At 35.0% G+C, this 18085-nt stretch overlaps 1 protein-coding gene across 3 annotated transcripts in view; it reads right to left on the reverse strand.

Annotated features, from left to right (window-relative positions):
• KCNH7 (potassium voltage-gated channel subfamily H member 7) overlaps positions 1-18085 on the reverse strand; it is a 501818-nt gene that overhangs the window by 32222 nt on the left and 451511 nt on the right. For 2 of the 3 annotated variants that reach the window (XM_047721924.1, XM_047721922.1), the window contains 2 exons: positions 4391-4643; positions 1250-1455 (listed from right to left, as the gene is read on the reverse strand). In XM_047721924.1, the coding sequence (XP_047577880.1) occupies positions 1250-1455; positions 4391-4643 (459 nt within the window). The remainder of the gene's footprint in view (positions 1-1249; positions 1456-4390; positions 4644-18085) is intronic. The other variant, XM_047721923.1, reaches the window with a different exon arrangement.

An 18085-nucleotide genomic window follows, 5' to 3' on the forward strand; every position in this document is an offset into this window, starting at 1 on the left:
GTTATTGTAGTCCCTATTTTTGTATTCCCTATTATTGTTTTCTCAGTTCTTCGTTCTTTCCTCTTTGGAAAATATTATCATTCTTGTAATAAAAATGGAAGCTCCCACATAAGTAAAACCAATGGAAGTTCCTGTTTTATTTGGTTGCTGCTTAAACTTTTTATGTAAAGAAGTTATCTTGTTGTTTTTTAAGGCAAAATCAGAATGAAGTTGGTCACATGAAACCGAGATCTTAATAAGGTACTGAATTCATAAAAAAAAGAACACATATGCATTTGATAACTTGAACCTCTTGTCATCTAGGTATTTTTCAACTTCTCAATATTTTGAAAAGAAGCAATTATCTGAGTTGATGCTTCAGGTTATTAAATGGTACCCTGGTGACTTTACAAGCTTATCCTCTTTCAGTCTTTCACAGTAGCTGGGAATGACTGTAACTCTGGGAGAATAAAATCTACTACCTAGTTAGCATTTAGTTAGCATTAAAAACAACAACAACAACAACAACAACAACAACAACAAAACACTTGAAAGTGTCAAAAGCCCCAACATTTGGTTTCTGGCAAAAAGCTATTTAGAATCAGAGCTGGGGTAATGGGGTTTGGAGGAGAAATGGGAAGGAATAAAACTAGTGGTAAGTTGTAGGCTGCAATTCTGTATCCTTAAAATAGTGATAAGTCATAAAGACACATTTTCATAGTAGAAGAGAGTAAGGGTTACAAGAGTTACACTAATTTTGATTTGGGTTGAAGCCTGATTAATTTATACTTCTGTGATTTGGATATTGTGTGACATGCAGACCTAAACTTGAATGAGTTTAATATTTTCCATTATTATTGAAAAAACCTTGCTAACCAGTATGTGAGGTAAGTAATAGCTGGGAGAATATTTTAACCCCTGTGTAAAATAAGCTCTTCTAGTTGACTTTCAACATCCTAGGATGACCCATTTCCTACAAAGAACTGGTATGCACAGTATAAACCAAGTCCATTTCAAATCCAGTGTGTCAACCAAGATTTCCTGAAAGGTCAAATTTAATTGACCTCCTTAAAGTTATTCAGTATATTTGAAAGTAATTAGAGGGAATTCCTTCCCTCTAATTTATAAATTTCAGCATGAAGTTGGCTTTTCCAATTCAGAATTGGTAAAGTTTTGTTACATTTTGCTTGATCTTTCAGAAGTATTTTGGTGATCCAAGAATAAAATAAAGTGTCATAAGTATAAAAATAAGGAAACTGTTAATATATACCTTTGCACTTTCATGTCTTAGGTTAAAAGTCAACTCTAGGTTTGTGAGAAAATGATCAGAAAACTCAGGGTACATATCCAAAACTTCTAACAAGTCTTCTCTCTGGATCTTATGCAAGTCACAGTATGTGAGAGCTCTCACATCTGCGTTAGACTTTCCAGGTTTAGCATAAAGATGAACCATTTCTCCAAATATATCGTTTTTTCCTAAAAAAAAAAAAAAAAGAGGTAAAAAGATCTGAACTTAATGTTTTCTTCCTAAAAGTACAAGGGGACCACTGACCAATCCTTGGACCAAGGACTTCAAATGGAAAATCCCATGGCCAACAGACACTTGGGCAGCAAAATTCCAGTATACTCTACTGACTGCCTCAGTCACGTCTGTTTGCTGAGTGGAATTTTACCTCTTAACATACTGGTACTGGTATAATTCCTATTATTTCTGGTTTTTATTCTTTGGCCAAGCTTCTAGAAATGCAGCAAACATGATTTTAGTCTGCTCTGTCCTGTATGGCTAGCAAAGGGTCTTGCCATATAGTAGGTGTGGTTTAATTTTGTCAATCGAGGAATTTGAAAAAGGTGGCAGTGGGTCAGATTCACAAACTTTCTATCTCAGGATGGTCTGGTGGTGGGGGGATGTCAAGCACGAGGGTAGAGTGGAATGTTTTCAACACTAAGAGAACTAGGAGTATAATTTGAACATACCTTGTTCCCTTTAGTAATCACTTTTAGATTTGCCCTTGATGAATTTGTGCAATTGTTTAATAAATCTAGTTTTATTTATAGTCTTGCCTTTTTACCAACTGGCCTTTATTCTCCAAGTGTGTCCTTCTTGTTTTCTTGCCAAACTGAGATTATTTCAGTATCCGGCTTCTGATGGGTCCGCCTCATCTCCTCAGCCTAGTCACATGCCACTTGCTTTTCCAGGATTTGTTCAATAATGAGGATGATGACAGCAACAACAAATGCTTACTGAGATTTAAGTAGGTGCCAGGCACTGTGTAAAATGCTTAGGTGAATTATCTCATTTAATCCCTAAAATAACCTCATAAAGAAATTACTACTTATTATCTAAATATTATGACTATGGAAAGAAGATTAGATAGGTAAACTGATTAGGTCAAGGTCACCTACTTAAGTGGGTGAAGGGAAGGAGAGAGTGTCCATGATTAAATCCCTTACATTATGACTCCAGTCAAAATTTTTTCACACTTGGTATCTTTAATCTCCTTCCAATATTTTACCTGAATGTAATGGCCATTCAGATTTTTCTGTCTCTGAATGTCAAGACATTATGGAATACATGCTTAATAATTACTGGTAAATTATTGATCATATGACTTCTAAAGATCGTCAGTGGTAGTGTAAAATGGTCCTTTCTTATGTATATCATGAAGCTTGTTTTCAGATTTAGAAAAAAACTTTCTGGAAACGCTATGTGAGTTTTTGATGGACAAGGTTATATACCTGACTATGGAAACTATCAAAGAGTTTTTTAAACAACAAAATTCCAATTGGTCAAAAATATCTGTGGTGTTCTTATTTTAAATGTGAATTTAATGGGGAGAAATCAGAGCATATCTCTATGACAGAAATTGACATGGGAGAGAATACATTACCTTTTTTTAATATAAATACCTCACTTCAAACATGGAATGAATAATCATAATTTGTGAGAATTTTAGGTGCAGATTTACATGGAAATGGGGACAGAAAAAAAGATTCTTGAAATTCTTTAGTTTTAATACTTCAGTGTAGATATTATCAAAGAAAAGCTCTCAATTAAATTCAGCATGAGCTTTGCATTTTAATTAGTTTACATGACTATAAATGAGCAAAAACTAAGCCAGTCAGTAGTGTACTGCTTAACTACACTTTAAAATTACTTTTTTTATAAGGCAGGAGAGCTTGTTACCTCCCTGTAGAAGCTGGGGCAGGCTGATATAAATCAGGAATGCAATGAAGCATGCTTCTTTCCTAGCAACGTATAGAGCAAAATATTAAGGCCAAACCTGGTGAAAGTCCAAGTTTATTATGTAGTTGCCTCCTGATTTATGTTTTTATTCTTTGTCTGCTTATTGAATTGTAAACCAAACTGTGTGTTTTGTCAATTTGGGATTTAAAGAAAACTGTCACTATAACAAAATTATCAAGATATATAGGAATTACTCAAACTTCTTCATCCCGTGCTAGGTCATACTCTGGTTCTACACAGCAGTAAAAAAACAGACAACATCCTTGTCCTTTTTTGGATGTTAACATCAAGAATCTAGTGAAAGGAAATTGCTGATCATTTTTTTCAAATTGTTGATCATGGTCATTATTTAAATGGACCTGGATTTAATCCACAGGAAAACAAAGAAGAGCCTATGTTCACAACTATTGGGGGTGGGTGTTCCCATGGGAGGAGTGAGGCTTAAACATCCTGGTGAGGGTGTGGGGGAGAAAAACTGATCTTTCTCTCTGCTCCTTTCCTCTTTCACACTGTTCTAATATTCCAAAGAAATCCTACAAGTTCACACGGACTAAATTTGGTTTTGAAGACACAGATTGGACAGATCGACTTTCTTTTGCACCCAAACCGGTTTAATTTACTAGTGAATTTAATCTCCTCATCACCTTTATCCCTGACTGCTAAGTTCATAGCTCTCTATATGACTTAGGTGAGGATTCATATAATTCCATTTGATGGGATACAGCAGGTAAAAGTGAAGAGCGAATAGATGAAATTTATTTATGAAATTTAGTTCATGACAAGACATTGGCGTATACTAGCAAGAACCTTACAATGTATACATTTATTTAAGGAGTTAAGGGATCCACATGAATCCAAGGTTCTCCAACATGAGAAGAAAAATGTTGACTGTTTTCATATATTTGGCCTCAAACACTTAAGTAGCTGCCAAGAACTAAAGAGAGTCATGGAAGTATTTACACATCAGAGAAAAAGTGAGATAGTCATGAAAACGTGCTTTCTGCAAGGTCAGTTTGACTTGGATTGAATTTTAAATAAATTAAAGTGACCTATCGTTCTTAAATAGTACTGACAAATAAATGGATCCATCCTGTTTTCTATCATTTTAAGCTACGTATTGCCCCACCTAATACTTCAATTTGTCACCATCAGTTCTGAAACACTCACCCAGAATAGCTACCACAATGTCATCTTTGAGGATTTCAATGGAGCCTCTGGATAAGAAATAAAGTGCAGTGAGGACATCCCCACAGTGAACCAGGGTGTCTCCTGGAGGTGCGTGGGTCGTCTTGAACTTCATTGCCAAAGCTCTAAGGCAACCTTTACTTGCCCCCCGAAAGGCTTTGCAGTTTTGCAGCAAAGTCTGGTTGAGATGTAGGCAAATGTCCGCTTGTAAACATTCTGGAAAACCCTTTAGGACCTGGGGGAAAAAAATAAAGAGTTTCATACTACCAGTGCACAGGGTACCTCCACCTGAGAAATAAAGTATATTTCTTGCTAACAGAACTGTGGGTGTAGTCATTGTCACACGAGTTCTTACAATGCTTCTACCTCGCCTACCTCAGTGAATACTTGGTTTGCTAAACATGTCAGAATTTTAACTCAGACTTGTTCTCTGAATTAACTGCAGGCATTCAGACTCAACACAAATGCTGTCTCGTTACAATGTAATGCCTATGTTTCACATTGCTGCTTATTCCCTGCATTACGTTTGGTAGCACCATACTGTGCACATATGGAATGCAAATGTGACAATTAGTAAGACGTAACTAATGAAAGGTGGTACAGCTAGAAAGACAACCTTTTGAAGGAATCTCAAATCAATTTGGATCGCTGTCTCTGGTATACTTCTTAATTAGAATTAGTAAAAATAGTGATCCTGAAATAGCTATGGTATTTGTAAATGTCATAGACCAGAGAGTGCTCTTAGCTAACAGGACTTGGAATATTATGTTTCCTATGCACACTATTAATACTAAATATTTTGATAAGCACTGAAAATAGAGAAAGTGAAGGAGAATAGCAAACATAATTTAAAAGTATAGGTATGTTTTCAGAAATGTAAATTGTGCCAAAAGTTTACAATGCAAACTTAAAGCTTCTAATAGCACAACTGTTTTGACAACTTATTCAGTGACTGATTTAAACCTTACAGAAAAGATTAAATAAAGTTTGTGACAAGTGCCACTAAATTTAAACTGAATAAAATTCTGCATTATTTTATAAAATTCCTAGTATACAATGGGCCAAAGACACTCAACTCTTGCGTCTCTGTGTGTGTCTTAGCTATTTTGGGTGTCATATCTAGATTTTAATTCTCATGTTGACTTTCCTCTGTCAGTAAAAATAAATCCATTTAAATGTGCTTTGGAGTAGAAGGGAGAGGCATTACGTAGTGCTTAATAATATAATTTCAGGATTTCCTTAATTTTGGGTCAACCTTGCTATTGCTATTCAATGTAGCTAAAAGTCATCATGAATTAGTTGTCCAGATAATTGGAATGCATATGGTCCATAGAGGAACTTCAAATGAGCCCATATTTGTATTAACTTACACTTATGTCTATTGGAAATGTTAAAGCAGCCCACAGGAATACTGCTTCTGTAGGACCCCTGTGTGAGGCAATCAGTCAGACAGGCAAGGTATCATACAAACGGATCAAGGAGAGACCGAAACATGATAGCTACTACCTCCAACCTTGTTTCCTTCATTGTGGAGTCACCCACAGAGATGGGTCAAAGGTGTTTTAGAAGAAAACCCACAGAATGTGGGTTCTGGTTGTGAATTTGCCACAGGCTGACACTTGTGCAAGTCACTTCATCTATCTGTGTTTCTTTGCCAGAGAATAAGTGCTTTTTCGATTTTGAAATTTGTTGTAATTTACCAGTAAATAGCGTGCCAATTTCTAGACACTGTATACCCAGCCCCGCACAGCTGCAGGAACTCAGACATCTATCCTGAAGTGTCTATATTACCTGGCTCAGACCCAAAATAAATGAGCCATCCTCTTCTCTGAATTCCCGGCACTCTTCTGAAATTTCTGTCCTTAACTCTATCTTTCAGACTTTGTCTATGAGACTGGACTCCTACCAGATTTCCTGCTTGGACTGAAGACCTCTCCAAAAGGATGAACTGCCTAGTCTTCGCCCTTTTCTGCGTTTGAGAGCTGGGGGGTTCTTTTCCCACTCTGTCAGATCCTAAACAACTCAGATCCTCTCACAGAGCTGACCCTCTGGTAGATCACTGACCCCTTCTACGGTTTGGACCATCAACATAGGATTCTTTTACAAGTGATGCTAGACTGGAATTAAGCAAGGTTTGCACACTTTTTTTCTGAAATGGGGCCTCTTTGTCTGGGGGTGCTGTAGTAGGGAAACCCCCAGTTTACTAGTCTTCCTGCATATGATCTACTTTTCCTCCCTGAAGCCCACTGTTGTAGTCTCAGCATAATTCTGAGATGTTCCCATACAGATAAAAATGTAAAGAGCATCACACCAAGTAACAAGTTAGATATATCTATTTTTTCCTTAAGATTTAGCTATAAAAATGTACAAAATGCATTTTATATTTCACATAAATGGGGAAATGGCACTTTCTTTATAGTAGTTGGAATGAGATTAGTGAGCTTGTAGCTGCTATTTCTAGCATTTTCCTGAAGTTCCTCTGTTATACTTTCTGAGTATAGCCTGCTTATAAAGGGAAAAATTATGTATGTGTGTGGACATATGTGCACAAGGGTATATATGCATGCTTTGAATTGGAAGGTAAGATGAGATAGAGGTAGGGGTTACTCATTTCTCTGAGTATGTTAAGATGGCCTATGGAATTAGATAGGCATGGCTGAAGTTCCAGTTTTGACACTTACTAGTTGTGACTTTGGTTAATTCAATTAAATTTTCTTGAGATTCAGTTTCTTCAATTGTAAAAATAATATAATAATATCTACTTTACAGGGTTGTGTCATAATTAAATGTGATAATGTATGTAAATTATCCCATACAATGTAGCTGTCCCTCGCTTACTTCTGACTTTCTTTTCTTCTTCTTGTCATACATATTTATAGTTCCTGAAGAACTAATAAGTTCTCTTTAGCTAGAAATTGAGAGATACAACACCCATTGTATTCTCCTTGATCTCTTTGGTGAATAGAAAATTCACCACTAAGCTTTATATTCCATTGCCTCAACAGAGTTTAAGGTAACTTTTGTTTCCTGTTCTTTGTGTTAAATGCTTTGGCTTACTTGCACTTAGGTTTTCACTGTGAGTTGTCTTAAATTGTTTTTTGAAAGTAGGCAGCTATGAAATCAATATAAACATGTTCTTGGAATGCCAATTCCAAGTTATTCTTAGAATAAATCACCAAACCGTAAAGGGTACTTGGGAAAGTTTTTCAACATTATTCTTTTCTCAAGTGTTCTTAAGTGTCATCTCCTAGCATTTTTCCTATCAGATATGATACCCATTGAAAAGAATGGCCTCAACTTGGAAATATCACAGAGATTCATGGAGAAGTCTTTGCTGGCCCAGAGAGAAGATACACACACAATGGCATGAAGGACTTATCTGGATTAAAGAATTCTCCTGCGGTGTTAGCCCTTCACTAACTTTCTTAATTTTCTTAAGTTAGTTACATAGATCACTCAAGTAAAAGTCAATAGAAGTTAATATTTAGTAAGTGAATCTCTTATTAGCTCAGAAGATTAAATGTCCTACTTAAGTTAGCTTTGGAATCTGGGGTATCCCTAAGTAAAGGGATTTTAAAAGCAGAGTTAAAAGAGAGGGATTATAGAGAATTAGAACAGAAAAACATTGGAAAGGGTGAGGAGAATAGGATAGGTTTAAGTAGTATTCATCCAAAACACCCATTTCTGTTGGTCTCAGCTGTCTTGTCTTCCTTCCTTCCTACTCATTATACTTTTTTCATCAGGTTTTATTCCTCTGCTCAACTACCTGACATGGAACTTCTCATTCAACAGTCAAATATTAGCATTCCACCAGGCCTACCAGATCTGGTTGTAAAGAGTAGGAATGTCAAGTACACAGGTACAAACGAAGACACAGCTGGTTTAGTGATTGTTATAATTATTTCCACTACACTCTATACAACCCTTTTGTCTGTCAAGTTCTAAAGCTCTGAGGGTACACAGCACCTTTCATCGTGTCTGGAACCATTATTTATTGGATTGATTTGATTTCAAAGACCCAGGAGCATCACCCAGAATCAAAGTCATAGCCTGCAGCTTGGAAAAGTAGATCTCATTCTTTTAGCAAATATGTAATAAGTATCTACCTTAGCACTATACTAGGCATGGAAGCATAACAATGAAAAAAATATGTTCTGAACATATACCTGACCCTTAAGCCTTTCTCTAAATGCCCAGATTAAAAATATGTATGTATGCATGTTTAATCATATATATATATTTAACTGGATATAATAAATATAAAAATATATATTTAATCAGAATTTTCCACAGTTTGCTTTGCATGGACACTTATAGTACACATTTGGAAACTTATAGTCCTAATTGCTGTTCAAATGAATCCTCAATATACAGTTAATTAAAGGTGAATGAGAAGTTCAATTTAACTTTTCTAGTATTTGCAGTTATGGCGGATTTTTAAAACTTCCTGACAGTCCAGAAAATTTTTTCAAGGCTGATAAAAATCCCAGGTCTTTAATATGGTATAAGGTCATGTGTCTATTTTATAAATATAAAGCTAACTTTCCTTTCCTTGACTTTATGTGAATAAAACTCTTTGGGAGCCTCAACTTTATAAGACAAATGAGACAGTCTTTTAAGTGAGTTTGAAATGCTTTCTGTGATTGCTAAAAGCAATCAGCCCCATAGCTTAGTACCAAAGGACCCAAAATTTAAGGACATTCAAACAAGAATAACTTAATAACTACGCAAGATAGCATTATTAAATCAAACTAAATAAAACTCCTCAAAGAAGTTATACAAAGAGAGAGAAAAATTGAAATAATTAACTATCCCATAGCAAGCACCTATCAAATATGATCAGATATTAATTCAGAAGTACTTAATTTTATACTAAACTTCCCTCAAATTTGTATCTGCTGGCACACACGTAGTGGAATAAATAGTACAATATCGTTAATATTTGCGATTTTGTGGTGTGTGAATTCAAATTTTCCCCATACTGAGCAATGAACACAAAATTTAGAAAAGAATGGAGGCTGAGGTTAATGCCTGCAATTTCTGATTTGATATGAGTGTGCTCATCAAAATGGTATTTGTCTCATTTACTTTTTAATAAGTAGATCCTTAAAATAACATATATACTTATGCCAATAAAACAATTATGGTACCTATTTTATGTAGTAGGGTTTCAATAAAAAAAAGAAATTTGGCCTAGGTCTATGACAATTAGAGAAATGTGTCCTGAGATTCAGTCAGTGGAATCTGAGAAGAATATTAATAAATATTAATTAAGATTATTATTGTTGTTTTTTAATATGAAACTACTGTACCATCCTTCAAGGTAGGGGCCTACTTTCTTTTGGATATTGCTCTGGAAATAGTTCTTTTATAATCAAATTACAATACAACTTTATCTTTCAACAGTAACTATATATCCTGTGGGTAGGGCAGGTGATTTATAGCCTTAAAACCATGAATTTCTTCCGTGCCCAGCAGTTTAAGATTTCCTTTTATTCTATGAGCCTTCATGCTCCTGGCTCCACCCCATGTGATTAAAGAAAGGCAAAAGTTGCAAGAGAGAAATTTGTTTCCTCATTCAACTTTTACCTGTATGCTGATAGATAAGGATTTTCAAATAAAATTAAATATTCACAATATACTGACAATAAACTCCATTATTCTTTCCTCACATTTAAGACACATGCCTTCAATGTTTGCTGTCTCTTAGCTTGGGTTGCAAAATGCTCTTTTATGGTGGGTACACTTTCTAGCTTCCATTAGAAGAGGATCAACAATGGAGTTTTTCACCACAACTCTCTCCAGAGACCATCCATGTTTTTTGAAACACTCTATTTACTTTAGAAAGCATCAAAATATATTTTCTTATAGACACCCCCATCCAGATAATATTGAAAGTTTGATTTATGTTGTAATGAGTGGTTTCTGATTTGTTTCACTTAGTGTAGCTGTAGAGGGAGATATTCCTAAAGGCAGGCTGAGAAGGGCACCATGAGGAAGGCAGTCTGAGTGTGTTAAATGATTCCCCTAAACAGCAAATTAAGCATACGAACAAGTTTGGTAACTATGAAAACTGACATTAGGAAATTTTCCAAGGAAATTCTCTGGTTCATTAAATACACTTAGATCTTGACAAATTAGGATTAATCAAAACACAAATGAATACTCCCTATGAAACACTAAACCTCAAGTGTGATTATCAAATAGATGATGCAAGTAATATATTAAATCTTGAGTCTCTGCCCTAGAGCACAGCCTTAATATTTTATAGCATTTTCTGATTCTAAGAGAATCATTGTTTGCCATGTGGGCATTCAGCATTTGGTAAATCTTTACCACTTACAAGATACCAAACCTTGCTCTTTGTTGTTTTTAAGAGCTAAGGTATTCCCTAATTTTGAGGTCATCCCAGATCATATTATTGCTACGGTTATGATTTATTGTTAAGGAATAGGAAGCACACGTTTTTCATGTTTCCTTGGGGATTACATGTTTAATACATCTATATCATGTTCAATCAGTGGTCATGATAGGTGGGTTCTTTTAGCAGTTTTAAGCATTTAAGTATACATAGCCCTAGTCTGAAGGTCAAACTGCTTTGCTATCTGCTTTCTTATTTTACCTTCATATGGCTAATGAGAATGAGGAGTTATTTTATTGTATAGGAAGGGTATCGTATCTGGCCAGAGCGAAATATTATGCAATCCCTCATGGGGCCTTTATAAGCCGTGAGAAAATTAATTTTCTATGTGTAACTTTTGAACATTTATCATATGGTTACATCATTTAGAAGCAAATCATGAACAGAATAAAAACTTGCCACACACAGACATGGAAAACAACATCATAAATCCTGAACTGATTTTGGTGTAAGTAAAGATTCCCTAAAAAATCAAACAGTCTTTCCTCTTGCTTCTTCTTGTCTCTCTGGCAGCTCTTATGGCCAGTTCACAGCATGATATGTGAGATGTTTCTCTGCTTTCAGAAGGACACTCAAACTTTAATGTGACCCCAATTAAGTCAGGGCCAAGGATGAGTTGGAGTGTGGGTAATGATGAGTAGGCAGAGAGGATTTATTACTTTTATATACATGTCCTTGATACCCAGACTCTGGAGTTCTGCTAATTCAGCAACAGCCTGACTTAAAAAGGATTTATAATGTAAGGTCCCAAGATGAAGCCATGGAACCCACCAGGGTTTCTAAAGATTATAGGAGGAATCTGGATACTGAGAAACAATTTCAGGACCTTCCCCTCAACCCAACTCCTTGAAAGAGGGAGTGAGGGAAGGCATTAACAGAATATAACTACAGTGGGATCTATTGGATGCTTTGCAAATACCTTTTTCCAAATGGATTGATTGTAAATGACCTGAGCTTGCTCACAAAGAAAGGAAAAGGGGGTGCTATCTGCCAGGTAATGAAGAGAATGATTTAAGTACCACTTTGTACTTGATATGCCATCTTGAATTTAAATCTAGTTTTATGTTTCAGAAACATCTCTCATATGATCATATTTTAGAATCAAATATTTTGTTTGACTTGTCAACTTTATATAAGGAATAGAGAGTGGTGATAATCCCATTTTTATATGTGAAGGGTGACTCATAAATGCAGTAGGGAATTTATCTGTAGAAGAACTAAGACTTCAAATTTATTTATTTATTTTTTTAGAAGATTTTATTTATTTATTTGACAAGAGAGAGATCACAAGTAGGCAGAGAGGCAGGCAGAGGGCGGGGGGAAGCAGGCTCCCCACTGAGCAGAAAGCCCAATACAGGGCTCAATCCCAAGACCCTAAGATAATGACCTGAGCCAAAGGCAGAGGCTTAACCCACTGAGCCACAAAGGCACCCCTAAGACTTCAAATTGAGTCTAGGATTCTATCAACTATTGTGACTTGCCACAGCTGCCTGTTAGATTGGATTTCTAAAGTAGTTCCCAATATGTTCCCCATTCCTTTGATTTATTAGTTTTTATCAATAACTAACGAAGAATAGAAATGTAGCATAAATGTCCTTTTCACTTTGTACCAGTTAGGTACTGTTTGTTTCTCAGAAAGTTTAGGGCCAGACAGCAAACCAATTCTAGAGAAAGTGATGACTGTATCAACAATTGTATAATTTTTTACAAAATAGCAGAAGCTCCCAAAATAGTTGAAGTTCTTTTACTAACAGATTCCTCTTCCATAACATGTACTGATTCTTGCTGCCCCAGCACTCTGAATGTTCCAGATGTTGTCCCTACACATTTCTCCTCCACCAACTGAATTTCAAACCGGCTGTGTACGTTCTGAAACTTATTTATGATGGTCGTACTTGTTAGTGGAATTATATAATTAATCATATTTTACATAAGAGGGTAAACTATGTGTAAAGAAAAGAAAACTGGTTTCCCTCCTCCCCAATAAAGCTAAATGTTCTGGAAAATCTGAATAAAAGAGGAGTCATTTTAAATACTACAAATACAGATTTCTTCTACATTAAGTGTAGGTGCTTAAACATTTATAAAAGTAGAAATGTTATGTAGTTCATTAACTCTGACTATAGTCCAAAAAATTAGAAAAATATTAAAAAGTGACCAGAAAGTCAGAAATAAATGGAAATTAAGAACAACACTCTATGATAACCTTCAGAGCAAAGAAGAAATAATGTAGCAAGCAATAAAAGGAGAACATGTCATTTCAAAACCCATGTCACCACAGAAAAGCTTGTACTGAAAGGAGAATGTATAGTCTTAATACCTTCATTTTTACAGAAGAAATACTCAAACAAAAAAAGACCTTAATACAGAGACACCTGGGTGACTCAATTGGTTAAGCATCTGCCTTCAGTTCAGGTCATGATCCCAGGTTTCTGGGATCAAGTCCCACTTTGGGAATCCCTGCTCAGCAGGAAGCCTGCTTCTCCCTCTGCCTGCCACTCTCCCTGCTTGTTCTCTCTCTCTCTCTGACAAATAAGTAAATAAAATCTTAAAAAAAAAAAAGACCCTAATACAATGTTAAAAATAATAAGACAAAAAAAAAATAATAAGACAATCCATAGAAATTAAAAAAAGGGGAATTAATGAAGGCAGACTCTGGAAATAAAAAGAATGTAGCAAGTATAAATTCATGCAAAGGCTAGTTCCTCAAACAAAATCCAATGGAATTTATAAATCTTTCAAAAGCCTGCTACAGGAAAGAAGAAAGAACAAAAATATACCAGTTCAGGAATGAGAAAGCAGATATACCTGTTGATACAGAAAATACTAAGTGAGTTAGAAGAGAATCCTACATTCAATTTTACAACTTTGAAAGCCTAGATGAAATGGATAAATTCTTCACAAAACAGACACACTAATATTGACCAAGGAAGAAATAGAATACATAATTACCATAATAGAGTTAGAATGGTGATTAAAGACCTGCTATGAAAACCTCCAGGACCACATGGTTTTACAGATGATTTCTTCCTAACAGTTAAAGAGCATATAAGTGTATACTAATATCATTATAAAATAGATACAAAATTCTAAAAAAATTACTAACCAACAAAATCAACAAAGAATCAAAAACTCTATGACCAAGTAGGATTAATTTCAGAAATGCAAAGATATTTTAAAAGTATTAGTCTTAATGATGAAGTTATTTTTATTGAACTCAGCTATTACTACCCAAAATTGTTTTGTAGAATCTAGTGAACTAAAAATCATGATACATAGTATTTGAATAGAGAGAATAAAACTATTTCTTTTTGACACTGATATGACTGCATATCTAGACCATCTAAGAGTAAATACTCAAAGAAATCCCCCCAAACTAAACCAAATTATATTAGACTAAGAAAGAGTTCTATCAAAACAAGACAGGGAATTTATGAAGGTGGCTGTAAGGAAGATAGTTTCACTCTTCATTATTTATAAGCAAGTAAAGATAGAAATGTGTAATGTATTTCATTTTTTCAATTGATTATGCTGTATAAAACTTAAAAATGAATTTAACAATAAATATAAGAATTTCTAAGAAAAAAATTATAACATTTTATTGAAGGAGATTTTACTTTTAAAGATCTATACCAGTGGTTCTCAATCCTGGCTTTGAAAATCAGGACAAGATCTATGAACTATGTAAAGAAAAGTTGACTAATTGGACCATATATAAAAATAAAAAACAAAAGAAAAAAACCCTTTTAAATCCAAAAGGTATTTTAAACAAAACCTACACATTGAAAAGAGATTGGAAACAAGTTACAATATAGATGACAAATAAAGCATTAGTATCTATAATTCATGAAGATTTCTTATAAAATGATAAGAAAAAGATAACAAGAACTATGCAAAATGCTACTATATATAGGTAATTTATAGAGGAAACATCCTGATTAACCATACCTGCTTTCTTATAATGCTTTGACCTCACTGCTTGGTGTCTGTTATTCAATATTAAGCACTGGTTATAGATAAAGCAGACAAAATTAGAGTTAGATTCTGGGCCAAACCTCCCATCTTAGAAAACACGACTAATGCCCCAGTTTCCGGGCATCCACACATAGTGATTCATAGTTAGAACAAGTGAAGGCTAGAAATGGAACTCCATGATTCAAATACAACAATTATACCTATGTGGAGTGAAACTTTGGCTTATCTTCCCACTCTGGTAGGTGTTTCTAGCTACTGGTAACTTTCAGTTCTATGTGTGTTATAGAGAATTCTGATCTGAGAAGATTATCACTGGAGTGGGAAAAAAAATGAACTAACATAGCTCTAGAGCATGAGTACTGGACCTTAAATAAGAAAGATTCTTATCATTCCTAAGTTGAGTGTAGATTTCTACTGGGGGTGACCCACCTGACCAACAGAAGCCCAAGATGCAAACGAAAAAGAGGGTGTTGTTGTTGTGGTTGTTTTTAAAGACTATCTGCTAAGGAAGAGGCAATGATTATTATTTTTTTTTCTATTCACACTCATCCCTATGGATAGCAATATGTCTAAACCAGGAAAAACAATGAAAATATATGTAAATTCCCTAAATAATGTGGCCCAATGGCTGTAAGAGCAATTGGCATGGATGAACTTACTTTTGCTTATTTTCAACCTTAAAAAAAAGATTTAAAAAACTGACATATTGGGTGGAATACTGACATATCCATTTTAATATAAATATCTAGGCCCCTGTAATGTCACAGGTAATTCTTGCATTAAAGAAAACACTGGACTTTTATTTTGGGAGAAATTGTGAATGACTTGATTTCATTAGGTTATATAACTGCTGAGTTACTCTAATATCTGAATTAAAGGGACTTAAAGTCATATTTACAAAGAGTATTTTAAAACTGAGACTTGAGGAATCGCTGTATTTTTATTATTGGTTAAACCTGTGTGGAATATTAAGCAATCTGAACATTGATTTGAGTTTAAATTACTCCTCTGTTCCTACAACTCCAAAGAAAGTATTTGAAAACATGTCACATCCTCTAGCCTCAGGAATTGCCCTCTAGGGTCCTGTTTGGATGGTACCATTATTTTAAAGAGTTAAAAAGTAATTCGAGACCTCTTTTCCACTATCCTACTACAGGAAGAGGAACATCATTGATGAATGGAGAAACTGCAGTATGTTCATTGCCTAGTGTGGTGTTTCCGCAATGATGGTTTTTCATGTGTAAGGCCCTAGGCCAGGCTGTCATTTCTCTAGGCTCAGGAACCACTACAGATAAGATCCTACAGTTAAGAAGTCCCTTTGCACAGAACCGGCATGGTGCCAGGTGTAAATAAGTCCTTCTTGATAATGGTGGGAGACCAGGATGAAGTGACCAGAATCATTTGTGAAGCGTGATTTAGTGCATACCATTCATGACCCGAAAATACCAGATGCCTGTTTTAAGCTTGATATTCATGTCTAGGGGCTCCGGATGGTATTTATTGTTCTTTGGGTATTTGTAAGACTTCAGAATGAATAGCTTGGAGAAAAATAGGAAGGACATGTGCCTTGTCCTTTCTTAAGCACCTGTTGTTCATGTTCTGGCTTTAGTAGGAAAGTATGTGTGCTAGTAGGAGATTTCTTGCTAGGCAAAATTTTACCATCTACATAATTTCTGAAGAGCCAGGCAGTTTCTATTAACTAATCAACATATCTATAAAAACATCTTTTAAAGTACATTGTAGACAACTCTTTTAATTCAAGTTCTAAAGGTAAGTAGGTATTTCTTTACAGAAAACTAAAAGATGTCACCAGTCCTAAGGATGATTATCATTTAAATGCAGGTTTTTGACAGTCTCCATGACCTATTTTTAAATGTGTGAATTTATTTGCTAGGAGAAGCAACATGTCTTTCAAAGTTCAGTAATATTTTCAATGCTTTTTGCACATTGATTCCTGATTTTGAACCTATGCTTTTTTGTTAAAATATTATTGGTCAAACCAAAAATAATCAATGCAAATATACAGGCTCACCCATGTAAAAATTGTGTTGTGCTGTTGATATCTTTCAATGCAAGTGATTTTATTTTCTGAAGAATTCTTAGAAGCAGAATCCTTGGCTACTGGAGGAACAAATATGAGGGTGCCATATTTTTAATCATTTTATTAAGCTTTATGACTAATGAGTCAAATGTTTTTCATTGACAGTATTTATCAACTTGACTATATAAAGGATGGATTAGAAAAAGTTAAGGGAGGATAAGAACAATATGGTGAAGACAAGCCATGTTATTTTATATATTTTGCTTTACATTTTCATAAGGTTTAATGTCACCGTGATTGTTTTTATATGAAGTTGCTGACTGAAAGAGCTCATTATTGCCTTTCACTGTGGTGTATCAAAACAGTCTGTGGGTGGAGGAGATTTGAATGTAAAGGTCCGGCATAGATGAAGTCATTTTGGAAGTGTAGAGAGTGGGTACAACAAAGTTTTTGTTGTTATAGAATTAGATTATGAATGCAGATATAATCAATGTAAGTAGTTAGCAGTTGAGTAGATAGTAGCTAGTAGCTAGTAGTAAGTAGGAGGAGGAGGAGGTAGCTAGTGGCAAGTAGTTAAGGTCAGCAGTTAGAGTTAGCAAAGGGTATTCTGACAGATAGCAGTGGAGCTGGAAAAGAGCAGTGGAGCTGGAAAAGGAAAGGAATCAGATTTTCACTAAGATGCTTCTTAGAAATCATATCAGCTCCAAAGAGTAAGGATTTCTATTAAACAATATGCCATTATTTATTAATTTCATTTCCATTGTGATTGGCTTTGCTGGGAGCATTATAAATGAATGCTTTGTCACTAAGAGTTCACTGTGGTTCTAAGCATTTTTAGCCTACTTGGTTGACTCTTGACTGAAATCTCTTAAGAATTCTCCCCCTCTTCAACTCTTCTCTTATACCTCCTCCCTTCTGAGGACTTAATGCACTCTCTGCTTAACCAAGGAGACTGGACCATGTAGTGCTAGTACCATTGAGTTTTCTTCTTTATTCCTCAAAGCCAGTGCCTTTACCCTTTCTCTTTTCATTCCTGTCCATCGTTAAGGAAAACTTGTCTATCTACCTTGCTGAAACATTCATCTCTCTTCCTTATCCCAACTCCTTTCTATGTTTGGTTTTCAAAATTTTCTCCACTGATGCCTCAGGATTAAAAAAAAAAAAAAAAGTCAGTTGTTCCTTTTCTTCCGAAAATAAATTAAACAAAGTTGTTTCTGGATTACTTGCCTCAGTTCTTCTT

This window comes from Lutra lutra, chromosome 3, assembly GCF_902655055.1.
Source record: "Lutra lutra chromosome 3, mLutLut1.2, whole genome shotgun sequence".
Lineage (NCBI taxonomy): Eukaryota > Metazoa > Chordata > Mammalia > Carnivora > Mustelidae > Lutra > Lutra lutra.